Source organism: Sander lucioperca, chromosome 12 (genome assembly GCF_008315115.2).
Source record: "Sander lucioperca isolate FBNREF2018 chromosome 12, SLUC_FBN_1.2, whole genome shotgun sequence".
In the NCBI taxonomy this organism is placed as follows: domain Eukaryota; kingdom Metazoa; phylum Chordata; class Actinopteri; order Perciformes; family Percidae; genus Sander; species Sander lucioperca.
In genome coordinates, this window is record NC_050184.1 from 1,856,286 (window position 1) to 1,874,312 (window position 18,027).

The 18,027-nt window shown below is 41.6% G+C and overlaps 1 protein-coding gene across 6 annotated transcripts in view; it reads left to right on the plus strand.

The window, feature by feature from the left end:
• LOC116050878 (ephrin type-B receptor 2-like) overlaps positions 1–18,027 on the plus strand; it is a 71,709-nt gene that overhangs the window by 36,831 nt on the left and 16,851 nt on the right. For 4 of the 6 annotated variants that reach the window (XR_004899002.1, XR_004899003.1, XM_036008120.1 and 1 more), the window contains exons 3-15: positions 1,213–1,897; positions 6,704–6,859; positions 9,341–9,676; positions 9,987–10,111; positions 10,201–10,363; positions 10,465–10,573; positions 12,176–12,243; positions 12,397–12,522; positions 12,887–13,134; positions 14,896–15,111; positions 15,916–16,065; positions 17,568–17,761; positions 17,863–18,018. Coding sequence is in view for 4 of the 6 variants with exons in the window: in XM_036008120.1 (XP_035864013.1) it covers positions 1,213–1,897; positions 6,704–6,859; positions 9,341–9,676; positions 9,987–10,111; positions 10,201–10,363; positions 10,465–10,573; positions 12,176–12,243; positions 12,397–12,522; positions 12,887–13,134; positions 14,896–15,111; positions 15,916–16,065; positions 17,568–17,761; positions 17,863–18,018 (2,732 nt within the window). In the remaining 2 variants the exon portion in view is untranslated. The remainder of the gene's footprint in view (positions 1–1,212; positions 1,898–6,703; positions 6,860–9,340; positions 9,677–9,986; positions 10,112–10,200; positions 10,364–10,464; positions 10,574–12,175; positions 12,244–12,396; positions 12,523–12,886; positions 13,135–14,895; positions 15,112–15,915; positions 16,066–17,567; positions 17,762–17,862; positions 18,019–18,027) is intronic. The other 2 variants (XM_036008121.1, XM_031301105.2) reach the window with 2 other exon arrangements.

Genomic DNA, 18,027 nt, shown 5'->3' on the forward strand with positions numbered 1-18,027 from the left:
GCGGCAATTTTTTTTTAAATGCGACCTCAGTCTGACGTCACTCTAGAGCGATTCTGTGCCTTCCCATAGACTTCACATATTGGTAAAAAATACATCTATATATCAGTGAATACATCTTTTGTGGTACATCAACTTACCAGTCCAAACTATTAAATAATCCTTATTTAAATCATTGTGTTTTAAAAGTTGTAACATGCACTAATAACAGAATCCAGAGTTATTTAACTAGGCATGATGACGCGCATAATGATAAGATAAGATAGACTTTATTAATCCCACACTGGGGAAATTCCTGTGCTACAGCAGCTCAAAAGAAAATAAATGTACACACATCAGAATAACACAAATCAAATTATGTAGACATACGAGAAAAAATATACAGAAAGTATAAGAAATAGAAAAAAACAGAATTAGTTATAATAATAATGGTAATAACGCAAGCAAACCCATGGGACTGCACTACGTCTGAGCCGCCCTGCAGTGCAGGCTCATATGACGGTTCTCCTGAGATCCTGTATCTGTAATAATGAATATATGGCTGTAATTCATCATTTGTATTATCTTATGATACATTTGAGCGCTGTATGCTGTACAGATTTTAGCGTGGATGTAACGTTTATGTCTCTGTTCCCAAACTGCCAGCTATAGGCTAGTAGCTAGTTGTAGCTAGTAGCACGACATAATAATGACATCTCCCTAGTTCTCCAAATACATCCAGGGGTTTATTCTAATAAGCATTTAAACAGGGTGCTGCATGTGACATTTTATTAATCTTTTGCGCATGCAGGTCACTTTCAGTCCGTGCCCAGTTCGGGGCAACATTGCGGGCCACATTCAAAAAAATAATAGTCGGTAAAAAAAAAAAAAAAAAAAAAAATCGGACTTGAGCATTAAGGGCTGCAGTCTGAACTAGTCATTGCATTCATTCATGTCTGTGCTGTCTGTTTATTCACTCCAGACAGCCAGTGTACCAACTGTACAGACTTTAGCTGTAAGCTAGCTAGCAACTGACATATTGATTGTGTGTGTGTGTGTGTGTGTTTCCAGTTCTCTATTTCCCTCCACTCTCTCGTCTCTGTATGTTTTTGACCAACGAGCTGTTTTGTGGTTTAGGTTGTACTGCTCCTAAGAATAACTGTTACTGGGTGACTGTTTTTGTACATTTGTTGTGTGTCACTGAATAAATAGTTTTCTTTCTTGTCTGTCTTCTAGTGGGAAGAAGTTAGTGGCTATGATGAAAACATGAACACCATCCGAACATACCAGGTGTGCAATGTCTTCGATAACAGTCAGAACAACTGGGTACGCACCAAATACATCCGCCGCCGTGGTGCTCAGCGCATCCATGTCCAGATGAAGTTCTCAGTACGCGACTGTAGTTCCATACCCAATGTCCCTGGCTCTTGCAAGGAGACCTTCAACCTGTATTACTATGAGTCTGACTCGAACACAGCCACTAAATTGTCCCCACCCTGGATGGAGAACCCCTGGGTGAAAGTGGACACCATAGCGGCTGATGAGAGCTTCTCTCAGGTTGATCTTGGTGGCCGCATTATGAAGATCAACAGTGAAATTCGGAGTTTTGGACCAGTTTCGCGCAATGGCTTCTACCTCGCTTTCCAGGATTATGGCGCCTGCATGTCACTCATCGCTGTTCGAGTCTTCTACAGGAAATGTCCCAGTGTGATCCACAACGGTGCCATCTTCTCTGAGACTCTGTCTGGAGCAGAGAGCACCTCTCTGGTGGCAGCCAGAGGGGTGTGTGTTCCCAATGGGGAGGAGGTGGATGTACCCATCAAGCTGTACTGTAACGGGGATGGCGAGTGGATGGTACCCATCGGGCGCTGCATGTGCAAAGCCGGGTATGAGGCGGTAGAGAATGGTACAGTCTGCAGAGGTAAGGAGCGTTTTGTTTTCTTGATTTCTTGTCGTACATCTCTCCATTTTCAGCTGAGGTGGACACAATAACTCTGTATATAACTTTACTGTTGCACAATAGCCTAGCAGATAGCGGAGCTTCCGTCTGCTTATAGCTTAATCCTGACAAAACCGCACAGTTAAATTTCAGCCTGCATGGACGTTTTGTAGCCTAAAACAGAGCAGCTTATATTGGTAGAGAGAGCATTCTGAACTGTCTGTAGAATAGATCAACGGAGAGGAGAGAAAGCAGCCGATGCTTTTCCGGATTTAACACCCATATGGAAGTAAATCTGTTTCATCGGATTTTGAAATTAAAAAGCCACTGATTTTTTAGCACTGAATATTTATGCATTCAAATTATTTATCTGAATTTTTGGCCTCTGAATTTCACTCAATCTTTTCAACAACCTATTTTCACCTTTATTTTTGTAATTCAGAATCAAAAATACGACATTAAAAAATTAAATATACCAAATTCAGATGGAAAATACAATGTATAAAATTCAACTAATATACCTTTAACTTGCTCAAATTCAACATGCCAAATTCAGCTGCAAAATGTACCGTTTTTTTTCCCAACCTGGACCACATTTCCCCATGCATTTGTGTCTAATAGACTGATGTGACCAAAAATCTTTGAATTTGCTGAGATCACATGGACGAGCCGACACGAACCGAGCTACAATGTAACCTAATGGGGCAATTGTGGAGCCTTGATTTTTGTCCAATAAATAATTCTTTTGTACTGACGGGCTCAGATTGTTACTAAAAGTGTCTGACATCATTATCGATCTCAGGACGTGACTTTTTTGTCCGAAGACAGCGGTGTGGAGAGTATAACGCGAGACTAGAAATAGGCGTTCAGGATGTCTGTTGTTACGGAGTAGGCTACAGAAATGATAGGTTTGTGTTATCTTAAAGATTTTACATATTTCATATTAATATTTAAATGATTTTGACAATGTGGATGAGGTCATTATAATTTGATGGCCGCCGGTATTCATTTGAGCCAGAGTACAACATTACAGACAAAGAGAGAGAGAGAGAGAGAGAGAGAGAGAGAGAGAGAGCGGGCGGAGGATGGTGAAGCAGCGGCTGGAGGGCTGCGAGGTTCGGGATATTGGTACTGCTCCCGTGGGTGCTGTGGCCCTATATGCCCAAAGAATATGTTGCAGTTTAGTGGTGTAGCGACTGACCAACTTTGCCATGCCCAGAGCCATGCTGCTGCTACCAGCTGTAGCTGGTAGTCTGTAGTCTGTCAGTGTGTTTGCAGCTGCATCTTTGCCTCACTCATAATTACTATCAATTAGCGCTGTGGTTTTGCCTAAAGCCAATGCTACCGACTTAATGCTGTAGTTCAGAACAACATGCAAAATGTCAATACACCAGCTGTGGTTTATTGAAAGAAGTTTTTTTTTTACTTGTTGTTGGTCAAATGTTAAACTGAACATACCATAGTTCTCTCTCTGTACTACACGCATGGTGCAGCCTGAGGAGTCGGCAATTTATTCTTGGAGTTAATTAAAAAACCAAAAGGGATCATGTAAACTAAAAATGTCCAAGGAGCCCTAAAACAACGATGCCCCCATGAGATAATAATAATAACTTTTATTTATATAGCGCCTTTCATGAAACCCAAGGACACTTTACAGAATTACTGTGGCTAAGCTAAAAGGGGTTGTAGGCTGTGGTAAAGAGGTGGTGTTTCAGGGTTTTTTTTAATGTCCAGGGATGTAGCATTTTGGATATCTGCAGGGAGAGTGTTCCAGAGGGATGAGGCTGCAACACTAAAGGCTCTGTCTCCAAAGGTACAGGTGAGAAGGAGGATTTTATATTTGATGCGGGACTTAATTGGGAGCCATCATAGCCTTCGCCATAGCCAGGGCCCCCATTACCTCTTTAATTTCCTCTATAGTTAAATCTGCATCAAGGAGTTCTTTGATCACCAATTGATCGCAAAGTGATAGTAAAAGGAAGGAGTTAAGGCACATAAGAGCATCTTTTCTCTCTTTGAGGCAGCAGGTCTAGGCAAACGCACGCATGGTCAGATATTATGATATTTCTTATCACACATCCTATAGCAGAGGGAGCCAGTGATTTTGACATTTAAAAAAAAAAAGAATGTCTTGTGCACTGACAAAAAAAAATGTATAGTCTCTCCCAGATGGGTTCTAAATTATCCAAATATCCACCAAGCCTAATATCTTACTCATCCAATGTAATGTGAGAGAGGCTCTGGTGGCCCTGTGTGTTGCTACCTCAATTTAGTCTAGAACTGGATCCACTATTAAGTTAAAATGGCCTCTTACAACAAAATTGTGGTTCCCTAGCTTGTAATTTCCTTTCCATATCTATAGAAAATGCCTGATCATCTACATTAGGTGCATATATATTAGCCTGAATTAGTTGCACATTTGCTCCAGGCATCTTGGCCCGACAAAACCGCAACTCTGCCGGGGTGCATACGCTTCTTAATAAAACTCTGGTGCAAGGGACAGTTGCAACTCTGGAGCAGGGGACATTTGCAGGAGTCGGCCGGGCAGCCGACTGGACACGGGGGGGAAGGAGTCGGCCAGGCAGCCGACTGGACACGGGGGGCAGGAGTTTGCCAGGATACCGACTATCTGTCAAACCCCTGCTCCCCATGTTCAGAGTGTGGTGGTCACTCTGGCACGAACAGCACGCCCAAGCTGATCCCACAAGTGTTTCAATGGGGTTGAGGTCAGGACTGCTGGTTGAAGAATGGGATGCCATCCCACAGCATTGTGTGACCAGGCTGGTGACCAGCATGAGGAGGAGGTGCCAGGCTGTTTTGGCTGTATATGGTTCTTTCACACGCTACTGAGGCTCCTGTTTGTGAAATGAATAAATTGTTCAATTGCCAATATGTCTTGTTTCTTCAAACGTCAATCATCCAATCCACCAAACACCAAACGAGTCAATGGCAGAATAAGCTGTTTGGCATTGGCAGAGAAGATTTGGCAAATTTTTCATGGGCGCAACCCACATACTCAGCATTGCTGCTCATCCCACAAATGCATGTTCCTCACAAATGGGGCACCATTTGAAAGGGAACTAAACAGGCTTTCCAACGGTATAAGATTTATTGCCAAAAAGCATTGTTACCACAGAGAAATAATCTACCAAACACAAATTTCCTTACTTTCTGTGCTAAGTTTAGGTCTAATATATAGGTCTGATATATTGGCTAAGACCTCAGGATCAAGAGTGTTTTTTTTAACAAGAGGTTTTATCACAGCTAAATGAAAGAATAAAACAGAATTGACAAGTAAAACAAGACATGACACAGGAGAAACAGAAGCTGTGTTCAAAAACCGCTCCCTCATTCACTCACTCACTATTCCCAATATAGTTTTTATTAAATAGTGAACTATATAGGGAACGACCATGAGATTTCAGACACTCACTGAAAACACATTGTTGCGTGAGGTCAGGAAATGCGCCCGTTGTTTGTGTGAAGGAGGCGGGCGCGCCCAGCATCATATAAACAAACCAAAACTAAAATACTTCTAATATGTCCCTGAAACAAACTGAGCACTCAGGAGAATTGTAAAAGGTTATATGTATGTTGCATGTTACATTTCAACTGTTTAGAAATGAAAGTCCGCTTCTTCTTCTCCTCCTGGAAAACACGGCCGCGTTGCATTGGATACGGGAATAAAAAGTAGGGTACATCGCATGTACACTCAAATTAGCTGCGTGGGTATTTTATAGTGGACTATATAGTGAACTAATTTACCGCAGAGAATTCGAACACCACTACAAAATGGCGAACACACTATATAGTGCACTATTTCCATGAAATGGAATGGTTTCGAATACAGCTCCAGACTACAAAATAAAACAGGAACTGAAGCATGAAAACATACAAGAATGGTACTGGGAAAAACAAAACAAAGAACACAAAAACCAATCATGAAAAATGAATGAAAACAATACAGCCAAACAGGAAACAGTGAACATAACACAGGGAAACAAGCAAACAGGGAATTAATTAACAAAATAAAACAGGAAAAACCACAACCAACTGACATATTGATTGTGTGTGTGTGTGTGTGTGTGTGTGTGTGTGTGTGCTGGTGTTGATCTTAACCAACTGTTCTTGTTTTTATGCTGTTGTCTTTTAGCATTAGTATAATAAACTTTTATTGTATAGGGACAAACCGGTATGTATTATTTATAGCTTAATCCTTCTCTCTCTTTTTAGGGTGGTAATAAACCCGAAATCAAATAAAATAGTATCATACATTCACAGAGGAATACAAAACGAAAATACTGATAGAATACTACAGCTTTCTTGCTTTCTCCTATTCTTTCTTTCTTGTCTTTTGTAATCCCAGACCGTGTCCTCAGCTCCACATGTTCTGAAATGTTTTATGAGCCTGTGGACAGCAGAACTGACAGCATCTGAATGAGTCCCAGTACATGTCACTTCGATGAGCTGACCTTTATGAGATGCAGGTGGATAGGCTATCACGACTAATCATATGCTCTGTGGGGAAAATGTAGAGATGAAAAAGCTCGGACATAGGATTTTAGAATGTGACTACTATTACTCATGGTGCTGATACTAGAGTAGCCAATTTAATATGAAATTGACATTGTGGACCGTTTTTCCCTTTTTTTCTCTTGTACAACGTATATATATATATATACCATGCACTTTCTTCCTAAGCTTGATGGTCTAATTGTTTTTTCCCCTGTCCTTCCTCTTTCCTCTGTGCACCCTGAACCTCCCCCACTGTTGTATATCTCCATACAGCTTGTGTATCAGGGTTCTTCAAGGCTGCACAGGGAGACCAGCAATGTCTGCAGTGCCCCATTAACAGCCGAACCACCAGTGAGGGAGCAACCAACTGTGTCTGTCGCAACGGCTACTACCGCGCTGACTCTGACCCTCCACAGATGCCCTGTACAAGTATGTATACACAAACTGCCATGAGAGCTTATTCATGGATAGCAATGTGCCTGCTGCAACAGACAGCAGCTCAAATCGTTTGATATGAACACCTATCGCACAAACACTACAAAACAGTAGGCTGTTTACGCTCATCTCAAAGCACTTAGCTTACTCTATCGGCAAGAAGCACAGTAATTACACTTGCTGCTGTGTACGCATGATGTCATGCAGATAATTTGCACACTGTGACTCTCAGGGACAGTCTGGGACCAAAAATCGGCCCTGGCATTTCGGCCCAGATTCTAAACAACCCCTAAAAAGGTAATTATGTTAAGTCACTTATGTTATAACCTATTCTTGTTTCTGATGCAATATCAGGCAATATATATATATATTATCATTTCACGACTGAAGAGGCCCTGTGCTTTAATTTGAAGAGGTCCATCCTGAGTTTTTGTCTGCCAATGCAGATAGAAAAGCTACAATTCTCATTAAGAAAGTTTGCATGATGTGCAACGTTTTTTTTATCTAGGCTATTTTAAGGACACAAATGCACAAGCACAAGCTTAAGGTTAGATGAACCTTAAGGTGGTGTTTTGCTTATTATTAAGATGTAGGCTACTTTGTTGAATGAAAGGTAGTCTAATATAGGCTAATAATAATAAAACGGTGAGAACATCATCAGTCAAGACTCAGATCCGCTACACATAAATAGAGGATTCTTACTGTGATTATCAAAATAATGTTTCCACAATAAATACAACGGATCATCATCATATATTAAAACATTTTTTTTACTTAGCCAGGAAGATATAAAAGAACTAGCTTAAAGGTCAACTGATTCTTCTTAACTAGCTGCTCTGACCTTTTGTAACACTGACGTTATGGCTTTCGTAGGTTAGTTAACTAGCCTAGCCTACACCCGCGCACTTAGCCAAACTAATGCAGTCATACAGTATAGCATGCCTACTTCTTTTATTGTTGTAGTGTTATCATCAACTGTTTGTCCACCACTTGTTTATGGCTCAGTTTTATCAAGGGGCAAAGTGTTTTAAGGGGAGTTGTGCTTACCGCAGGTTCTACCCTCACTCCCTCATGTCAATTAAGAAAACAACCAACGGGCCGCTGAGCTACGAGTTTCATAGGCCATAGCTTTTCTTTTTCTTGTCTGTCAGAAAAAGAAAAAAAACTATGTATATAAAATATGTGATATTTTTGACTAAATTGTTTTGGGCAAGCCCAGTGACAATAGAAAAAAAACAATGGGCCGCCGATCTAGGCCTACTACTTTTATGGGCCGGTTCATGGGCCGGACAAAAAAAATAAAAATTAAATAATAATAAAAAAATTAAAAAAACTGTCGGCGGTCAGCCCAAAAAGCACGTCAGCCCACCGGGAAAGTGCACGGTATGCCAGATGGCCAGTCCACCCTTGGTGACTCTTAAACCTCAGCCCTCTGAACCCCCCTTTACTCGTTGGGAAAAAAAGCAAACTACCAGTCTAGTTTATCTAGTAAAAGTTATATTTATGACCAGGCCAGCAAAAATGGAAAGAAAAATAAGATGCTAGTCCAACCTTAGCAATGCAATGAGCAAAACAAACAAAACAACTGCTAATTTCTAAAGCAAAATGCAAATCCCCCGTACAAATATTGCATTATCACACAAGCTGACAGCCCCCCTCCTACCACACAAACCAACAACATCTCCTGTGTCTACACATCATGACAGCATGCACACTGCCAAGTACCATTAGCAACAGACACTTCAGAACCATGTACAGTGAACAGCAATCACACCACCACAAACAAATAAGATTGGCAAAGCGGCCTATTAAATATATACGTGTGTTATGGTTTATTTTGGAAAACGGTCTGTAGCAACGCATTATGTAATAACAACGCATTATGTAATAATCTGCCGAATTTCGTAATAAAAACTCTGAACCCAATATGTAAAATTAAAAAATGTCTCTTTTGCAATTTTGTAATAAAAAAATAAATAAAATATAGTGAAATAAAGTATCACATAATGCGGCAGTTCTTACAAAATGCGGGGGTTGCACTTTTTTTTAACGAGTATGTAATAATATGGTGCATTATGTAATAACCACCCAAAATGCATGTCTTTTTCTCAACTACTGGCTTTGAAAGGCATTTGAAGAAAAAAAATGAAAAGGTAATACATATCAATGAATGCGAAAATAAAATGACTTAAAAAAAAACAAACATATATACAGTTTATTTTCTCCCATTGCACTTTTGGTGCCTTTGTTTAAGGCGTGGTTACAAAAGTTAAGTCTTTGATGCTTTTGTCTAAGCATTCACTTGTAAGCAATTGGCAAAAACTGTAAATTACACAGGTTGAAAATAAATCCAGATGAGGCAGCCGTAGTACAGGGAAAGTAGAAGCAAATGAAGAATCATGAATTGTTGCAAGTCCCAGTAATTACTGCAAGTACAGTATGCATATCATTTTCTCCTCTCCTTTTTTTTTCCAGCTGTTCCATCAGCTCCACAAAACGTCATCTCCATGGTAAATGAGACCTCTCTGAGGCTGGAGTGGAGCCCACCAAAGGAGGCCGGCGGCCGAGAAGATCTTGTCTACAACATCATATGTAAGAGCTGTGGCAGTGGACGGGGGGGCTGCACCCGCTGTGGCGACAACGTGCAGTTTGTACCACGTCAGCTGGGACTGACCAACACCCTCGTCCACATCAGCGACCTCCTGGCTCACACCCAGTACACCTTTGAAATACAAGCTGTCAATGGAGTGTCTGACCAGAGTCCTTATTCACCACAGTACACGTCTGTCAACATCACCACCAACCAGGCTGGTGAGGCTTGCCCAACCTTTTACATGGCATAACTCTGCACTTACCGGTGGCTTTTAGTGGTATTTGAAGCTAATGTACTTCTCTGTGATCCTTGCTGTTCGGAGTTTGTAACTTCATGGTCGAATGCACTTATTGGAGGTCGCTTTGGATAACAGCTTCAGCTAAATGAAAGAAATTCACTTTGATTGATCATGAGTCGGTCCAACAGTTTCACTTATAATTTCAGTAGTAGTTTCGGTTTCAGTAGCCTGTCTACCTGTCACTATTTTCTCTCCAGGTCTAACTTCGCTTTCCCTTGTTTTGTCCACAGCACCATCAGCAGTGTCCATCATCCACCAGGTCAGCAGAAGGCCTGACAGCATCACCCTGTCCTGGTCCCAGCCTGATCAGCCCAATGGACTCATCCTGGACTATGAACTGAAGTACTATGAAAAGGTACACTGATGATGAGTCATTCATCATTAATTACAGTGTTTGTCTGATTATTTTCTGATGTATAATTTTCTGATCCATGTTTTTTTTAGAACCAGGCAGAGTGGAACTCCTCTCTGACGAGGAGTCAGACCAACACTGCAGTCATACGAGGCTTAAAGCCTGGAACCATCTACGTCTTTCAGGTTCGGGCTCGGACTGTCGCTGGATTTGGACGGTTTAGTGGCAAAATGTACTTCCAAACCATGACTGAAGGTAGGAATGACACTCATATGTTTGCTCTGTAGCATAGGTAGCTAATCAAGGCTTGCAAAAAAGAAGTCACATTTCTTGGTTTTCTGTCTTTTTACCTGTAGACGAATATAAGTCCAGTATCCAGGAGAAGCTCCCCCTCATCATCGGTTCCACTGCTGCAGGACTAGTCTTCATCATTGCCATCACTGTCTTAATCATTGTCTGCCGCAGGTGAGCCAGCAATGTTACAGGCCATGAAACGATAGAATAATAACTGTACTGATAAAAGAGTAACACTTATTGCTGGCTTGTTACCGTTGCTAGCTGTCAGCAAACAAACTATCTACAGTAAACCTAAAACACACAATATATGTGACATAAAACAATGAGCTAAAAAGAGCTCTGAGAAAATGAAGATATACAGGTACAGGTAGTAGTCAGTCAGTTAGTGCTAATATAGAAATACCGATGAATGAGAGCTGAACAGGCCACCAGGGGCAGATGGATGGATGGATGGATGGATGGATGGATGGATGGATAGATAGGTGACATCTGGCAACATATCCAACATGCGTGTTAAGGTTAGCTGGCTTGGACTCAAATGCAGAACTCAGAGACAGGGAAGTGAACGTGACTAAACAAGATTTATTCAACAGAATCCTTAATTGACAGAGGTAACAATTATTGGCCCCGACGCAGGCAATGCATGCATTTCACAATATCTGGGCTCTTTGTCCCAAAATATCGCCACAAATTGTAAAAATCTTGGCATTATCTTTGACAATAATCTGTTCCTGCAGCTAAGAAGAATCTCCAAGATTAGATTCATTTTATCTAGTACAAACCTGGAGATAGTCATTCATGCTTTTATTTCCTCTCGTCTGGACTATTGCAATTCGCTCTACACATGTCTGAGTCAACGGAGCTTACATAAACTTCAGCTATTCCAAAAAAAAGAGAGCATATTACACCAATTTTAGCTTCTCTACATTGGCTCCTGGTAAAATTTAGAATTGATTTTAAGATATTACTTATAACTTTTAAGTCCCGCTTAGGTCTTGCCCCTGAGTACATATCATCTCTTCTGACTCCATACATGCACAGTCACAACATAAGGTCTTCAGCCAGGGCTCTGTTAGCTGTTCCGCAGTGGGTGACCGGGCTTTCTCAGTTAAGGCCCCCACCCTCTGGAACTCTCTCCCTGAGGAGATCAGACTGGCAAGCTCTATATCCTCTTTTAAATCACTTTTAAAAACGCATCTACAGGGTATGTGAACTGAATGATTATGCCACTTCTGTTTAAATGTTATTTGCTTTGAACTATTGTCTTGTTAAGCACTTTGTAACCTGGTTTTAAAATGTGCTATATAAATAAAGTTATTATTATTAGGTATACAGTTGGATCCAGTGTGAGTCCAGCGGTAGTGTTCCAAAATCCAGAGCCTTTTGTGCAGGAGTGGAGCGGAGGCGCGAGTCAGACCAGGGCTTAGGAAGCGGAGGGTTGCCATCTCTGGGAATCAATAAAGTCTGTTTTCTTCTTCTAGAATACAGCAAATTCCTATTATAAATAATATGGCTGTTTCAGTATTACTAACACACCCTACTGCACATCTCCTTTCACTTATTAACAGTCAAAATCACAAGAGTGCATAACAATGCAAGGCAAGAACAAAACGTATTTACTGGTATGAAAGCTCACTGTTGGTGTGTTCTCACAAAAACATTCCCAACTCAAGGTCCACTGAGCAGCTTTCATCCATAGCAGCATGGTCTTCATCAGTGGATGGAGAGATTGATCTGTTGACATGCAAGCCTCTGTGTTTGTGTCCCCAGCAGGAGAAGTCCCGAAGGATCAGAATCAGAGTACACAGACAAACTCCAACATTACACCAGTGGTCACAGTAAGTAACACAGCATGTTGTTATCGGATAGACTGGCAGCCATTAACACTGATGTTCCATGTGGCAGCTTTTGTTTGGAAGAGTATTGCTGTTGTCACTTGTGTGTGTGTGTGTGTGTGTGTAGCTGTTTCTGTCTCTTCTGTCTCTCTGTTGAAGTGTCACCAGGAATGAAGATCTACATCGACCCCTTCACATATGAAGACCCTAATGAAGCAGTCAGAGAGTTTGCCAAGGAGATTGACATTTCCTGTGTCAAGATTGAACAAGTTATTGGTGCAGGTAAAGGACAACCTTGCATGAAAAAGCAAAGGATGTCAGGTATCATTGAAGCAAGCATGTACTGAACTCTGTTCTGTCCTGTTCAGTTGTCACATGGGGACATTTTAAGGAACTCCTATTTAATTGGTTGGAAGTCTTCAGCAGGGGACTAAATCAGGGAATGCCTTGCCATATCCATGCAACATGTCATATTACTGCCTAACAAGATAAGAACACAGGATATCTATAATTCCTGGGAAGATTAGGTCAAAGATAACTTAGATAGTGATAGTTGTTTACTTACTTTGGTTACTTGACTCCTTTTTGAAGCGGTGTGTTTTGTTTGACATTCACTTTCCACTGACTGCTGTCATGTTGCTGTCAGGTGAGTTTGGGGAGGTGTGCAGTGGAAACCTCCGGCAGCCTGGGAAGAGAGAGATCCTGGTGGCTATTAAGGCGCTGAAGGCGGGCTACACTGAACGCCAGAGGCGGGACTTCCTGAGTGAGGCATCCATCATGGGCCAGTTCGACCACCCCAACATCATCCATTTGGAGGGGGTGGTGACCAAGAGCAGCCCTGTGATGATCATCACTGAGTTCATGGAGAACGGCTCCCTCGACTCCTTCCTCAGGGTAAAGGAGGCACACTGAAGAATGAGAAAGTTGCCTCCCAGCCACTGGTCATGAGCGTCTCGTGCATTTCACTGCACCTGATGCAATACAATTTTTTCTTTTTTTCAAAGTACAGACTAGAAAGTGGGTTTTGAATATGTGTGAAGTTCTGCTTATGGCCCTAAGTGGCTACATATTGCAATATCAATAAGTGATATAGAAATAAACAATTACTACTATTATTAATATTACATTACATTATTTTGCAGTTTTAAACATATTCCAGCCGCTGTATTTGGAACAGGAGCTATTAAATGAATGGTATTATCGGCTGCCACTGGGTAACGTTAACCCTGCTGGGCTCTGTCATCCGGCTGCAGATCATCATTTTCATCAATACCAGGGACAAGGCACCGTTGTTTGTCTGTCATCTCAAAACCAAACATGCTCAGCGGTCTCTGTATGCTCAGGAAGGCTTTGGGGGTCAGCTGAGCCCAGGCGCCATTGGCACACCCTTCCATTATCTTTATTGTGACTACTATTGTCACTGTTCATCATATCCCCAACCGGCACCGTCAGACACCGCCTACCAAGAGCCTGGGTCTGCCGAGGTTTCTTCCTAAAAGGGAGTTTTTCCTCTCCACTGTCCGCACTAAATGCTTGCTCTTGGGGGAATTACTAGAATTGTTGGGGCTTTGTAAATTATAGTGTGGTCTAGACCTACTCTATCTGTAAAGTGTCTCGAGATAACTCTTGTTGATGATTTGATACTATAAAAAATAAATTGAATTTAATCCTTCCTGTAGCCATTCTGTTACACCATTCCCATCTGCAGTCACTGATCATACATTTCATACAACAAACATTTAAGTGAACAATGTGGCCTGATTCTGGTGCTCAAGGAAAGGTCATCTTTCATAAATAATCACGGCAAATTTCATGGCAATTTCAAATGTTTGGTAACACTTTACTTGAAGGTATCTACATAAGAGTGACATGACACAGTCATGACATATGAACCATAACTCTAAACCTAACTAGGGATGCACCGATCCGACTTTTTCAGTCCGATACCGATGACTGGGCTTTGTGTATCTGTCGATACCCGATACAGATCTGATACCGTTGTTAAATTAATTATACACTGTATACCTTCCACCTTATACCTTCTTTCCAACCATGTGGAAGAGACTAAAGGCACCAGACTTTCCTAACTAAACATTACTTTCCTAACTAAGACAAAATAACATAGATGGAATGTATTGAATTCTTGTTTATTTGTACACTCAACTCTTCCAGCATGTGATACACGTGCGTCAGAGGGAAAAAAACTAACAAAACTGGATCGGCTGGTGGATCTGTTAATTTTTCCAATCCCCAATCCAGCTATTTTGTCAATATCAGGACCTATATCCGATCTTAATATCGGATTGGTGCACCCCAACCCTAACCCTAACCATAACTTGTCATGACAAAAACAGAATGACCCTTACTAAAAGAAGCGTTATGTCATAAACGTTTCTGACTCGTTTATAATGTTTATGACACGTTCATGACAGTATCATGTCACTCTTATGTAAATACCTTCAAGTAAAGTGTAACCAAGTGTTTTATGGTTTGAGGAAAAAGAGTTCCTGGAGATGTGAAATTGAAATTTAAAGGTGACTGATGACTATTGATCAAACGGGAGAGAAATCTTTTAGATCTGATCCGATTTCAAGTTTACAATCCTATTGTTTAGCATGTGTAGTGTTAAGTCATTTGATGTTTTTTTTCTTCCAGCAAAATGATGGGCAGTTCACAGTGATCCAGCTGGTGGGAATGCTGCGAGGCATAGCAGCAGGCATGAAGTACCTGTGTGACATGAACTATGTCCATCGAGACCTGGCAGCTAGGAACATCCTGGTCAACAGCAACTTAGTGTGCAAAGTGTCTGACTTCGGCCTGTCCCGCTTCCTGGAGGACGATACTTCAGACCCCACGTACACCAGCGCGCTGGTGAGTCTGCATCAGGACTGTGTTGGAATCTCACGCAGAGGCACCATTATGTTGGAAACCACACGCCGGATATACCAAATATGTTAGTCAAAGTATTAAAGGAACACGCCGACTTATTGTGACTTTAGCTTATTCCCCAGAGTTAGATAAGTCCATACATGCCCTTCTCATCTTTGTGCGTGTCGTAACTCTGTCTGACGCACCCACCGCTAGCCTAGCTTAGCACAGATCCTGGAGGTAACCGGCTCCATCTAGCCTACCGTTCCCAATAAGTTACAAAATAACGCCAACATGTTCCTATTTACATGTTGTGATTTGTATAGTCACAGCGTGTACAAATAACAACGTCACATGAGACACAGCCATCTTCTAACCGTATACAAACTGGGAACTATATTCTCAGAAGGCGAAGCACTGCTAATTGGGCGGAGTGATTTGCTCACAGCACCTGAAAAGCACCGTTGTTATTCTCTGCTCTTCACCACGGGGGCTTCTCAGGTGCTGCGAGCAAATCACTCCGCCCAAGTAGCAGAAGTAGCAGTGCTTCGCCTTCTGAGAAAAGCTAACCTAACCCTAACGCTGATCTGGGAAATGGAATAATGGGGTGAGTGCAACTGCTCTGATGTTACTGGGTATAACCCTAACCCTAACAATAAAAAATGATGATGATATAGCCACAATAATTAAGAAATGAAGAAAATCAGCATAAAAGTAATGATAGTAGGTTTGTTAAAAGCATCAGTGATAACTGTCTCTGTCTTTGTGTGCACTGTGCCACTGCTGACCTCCCACTTGTTTTTCCAGGGAGGGAAGATTCCCATTCGCTGGACAGCTCCAGAAGCCATCCAGTACAGGAAGTTCACCTGGTCCAGTGATTGCTGGAGCTATGGTATCGTCATGTGGGAGGTGATGTCGTACGGAGAGAGGCCCTACTGGGACATGAGCAATCAAGATGTGAGTAAAGCATAGGAAGGTGATGGAGCCTCATGTCATCTAGTTTTAAAAGCTGCTGTGTGCTAACATAGCATCTTTACATTATCGCCAGAAGGAAGAGCTACAGAGCTAACACAGTTTTTATTTTAATTTATTTTTATACTCCTTATTGATCCTGAATGGAGAAAGTACAATTTACACTCTGTTATTACACACTATACACAGGCCTGAAATACACACACACATGCTCAGGTCCTTTACATGCACTACGCATACAACGGAGAGATGTCGGAGGGAGTGTCACAGCGGTTGGGGGGGGGTTCGGTGCCTTGCTCAAGAGCACCTTGGCAGTGTCCAGGAGGTGAACTGGCTTCTCTCAAGCTACAAGTCCACCTCCGTACTTCGGTCCGTACGGGGACTTGAGCCAGCCTCCCTCCGGTTCCCAACCCAACTCCCTACGGACTGAGCTACTGCCACCCCCAATATATTTATATATATATTTTAATCAAAGCAAAGGAAAGTAGGGCGCCTGGGTAGCTCACTAGCACTGAAGCTGATGTTGTGGTCAACAGATCCGTTCACTCGCTGTATAATTCAGCCAGGTGGGCGTCACATGACCGTCCACTACTGTGACTTGGTATAAAAGCAGTTTGCAGTGCTGATGAGCTGGCTGTGACAAATAGTCCTCCCTCTTCACATCCACTTTAGTATGACAGTTTATTAAGTCGACATCATTTATTTCATACATTCACTTTTTTATTATGGGAATTAAAATGAAATGTAAAACAGTAAAATGAAATCAATTAAACATTATCAAATTATAAATGTAGTTATATAAAATAAAAAATATATATTTGAATGATGAATGTAATTTAATTAATAAATCAGTTATTTATATTAATTAAAAATGTAATTAATTGAATTACATTAAAATGACATCAAATGAAATTAAATACCAGAATTGATGTTCAAGCAATAGTGCATCATTATGAAAATAGCCCTGTGTGCAGATGTGTCAGATGAGGATATTAATATCGGCCTAATTTGTCAGTGAGACATTTAGTGTGTCCAGGTGATGTCCACATGTAAACTGCTGACCAAGCTCTGACAAAACTCAAAAAGCACACTGTCTTTTTACAAATGTCGTCTAGTAGATTATCAGGTGTACAAGTACAGATGTAAACCTGAGATATTTGGGTTTTACAGCAAATGTATAGCAATGCACCCAAGATATATATATATATATATATATATATATAGCTGTTACTGTCATGACTGAGAGTGAAATATTTCTTTAACTTTTGGATATCATTTGGGTCAAAAAACAACAGCCTGAACTGATACTTAAGAAGAGTAAAAAAACGACACTTGGTGACAGCGTGTGCGTGTGTGTGTGTGTGAGTGTGTGTGTGTGTGTGTGTGTGTGTGTGTGTGTGTGTGTGTGTGTGTCTGTGTGTGTGTGTGTCTGTGTGTGGTTCTGGAATGAATCATGCTCTGAGACTCCACGTTGTACATTCTTGTAGGTTATCAATGCCATAGAGCAGGACTACAGGTTGCCGCCCCCTATGGATTGTCCCAGTGCACTGCATCAGCTGATGCTGGACTGCTGGCAGAAGGACCGCAGCAACCGGCCCAAATTCAGCCAGATAGTCAGCACCCTGGACAAGATGATCCGCAACCCCAGCAGCCTCAAGGCCATGACACCACTGTCATCAAGGTATGGAGAGGAAAGGACCTCCCTCACTACCACTGGGACTGACCTACCGCCTCACTGACCAACTTTGTGTTGTCTTGTTTTGTCTTCGTTGTGTCCACCAGTGTTCATTTACCTCTACTGGATCGCACCACTCCAGACTTCTCCTCTTTCAGCACCGTGGAGGAGTGGCTGGATGCCATTAAGATGGGCCAGTACAAGGAGAACTTTGCCAATGAAGACTTCAGCAGCTTTGATGTTGTGTCTAAGATGACTATGGAGTATGTTGC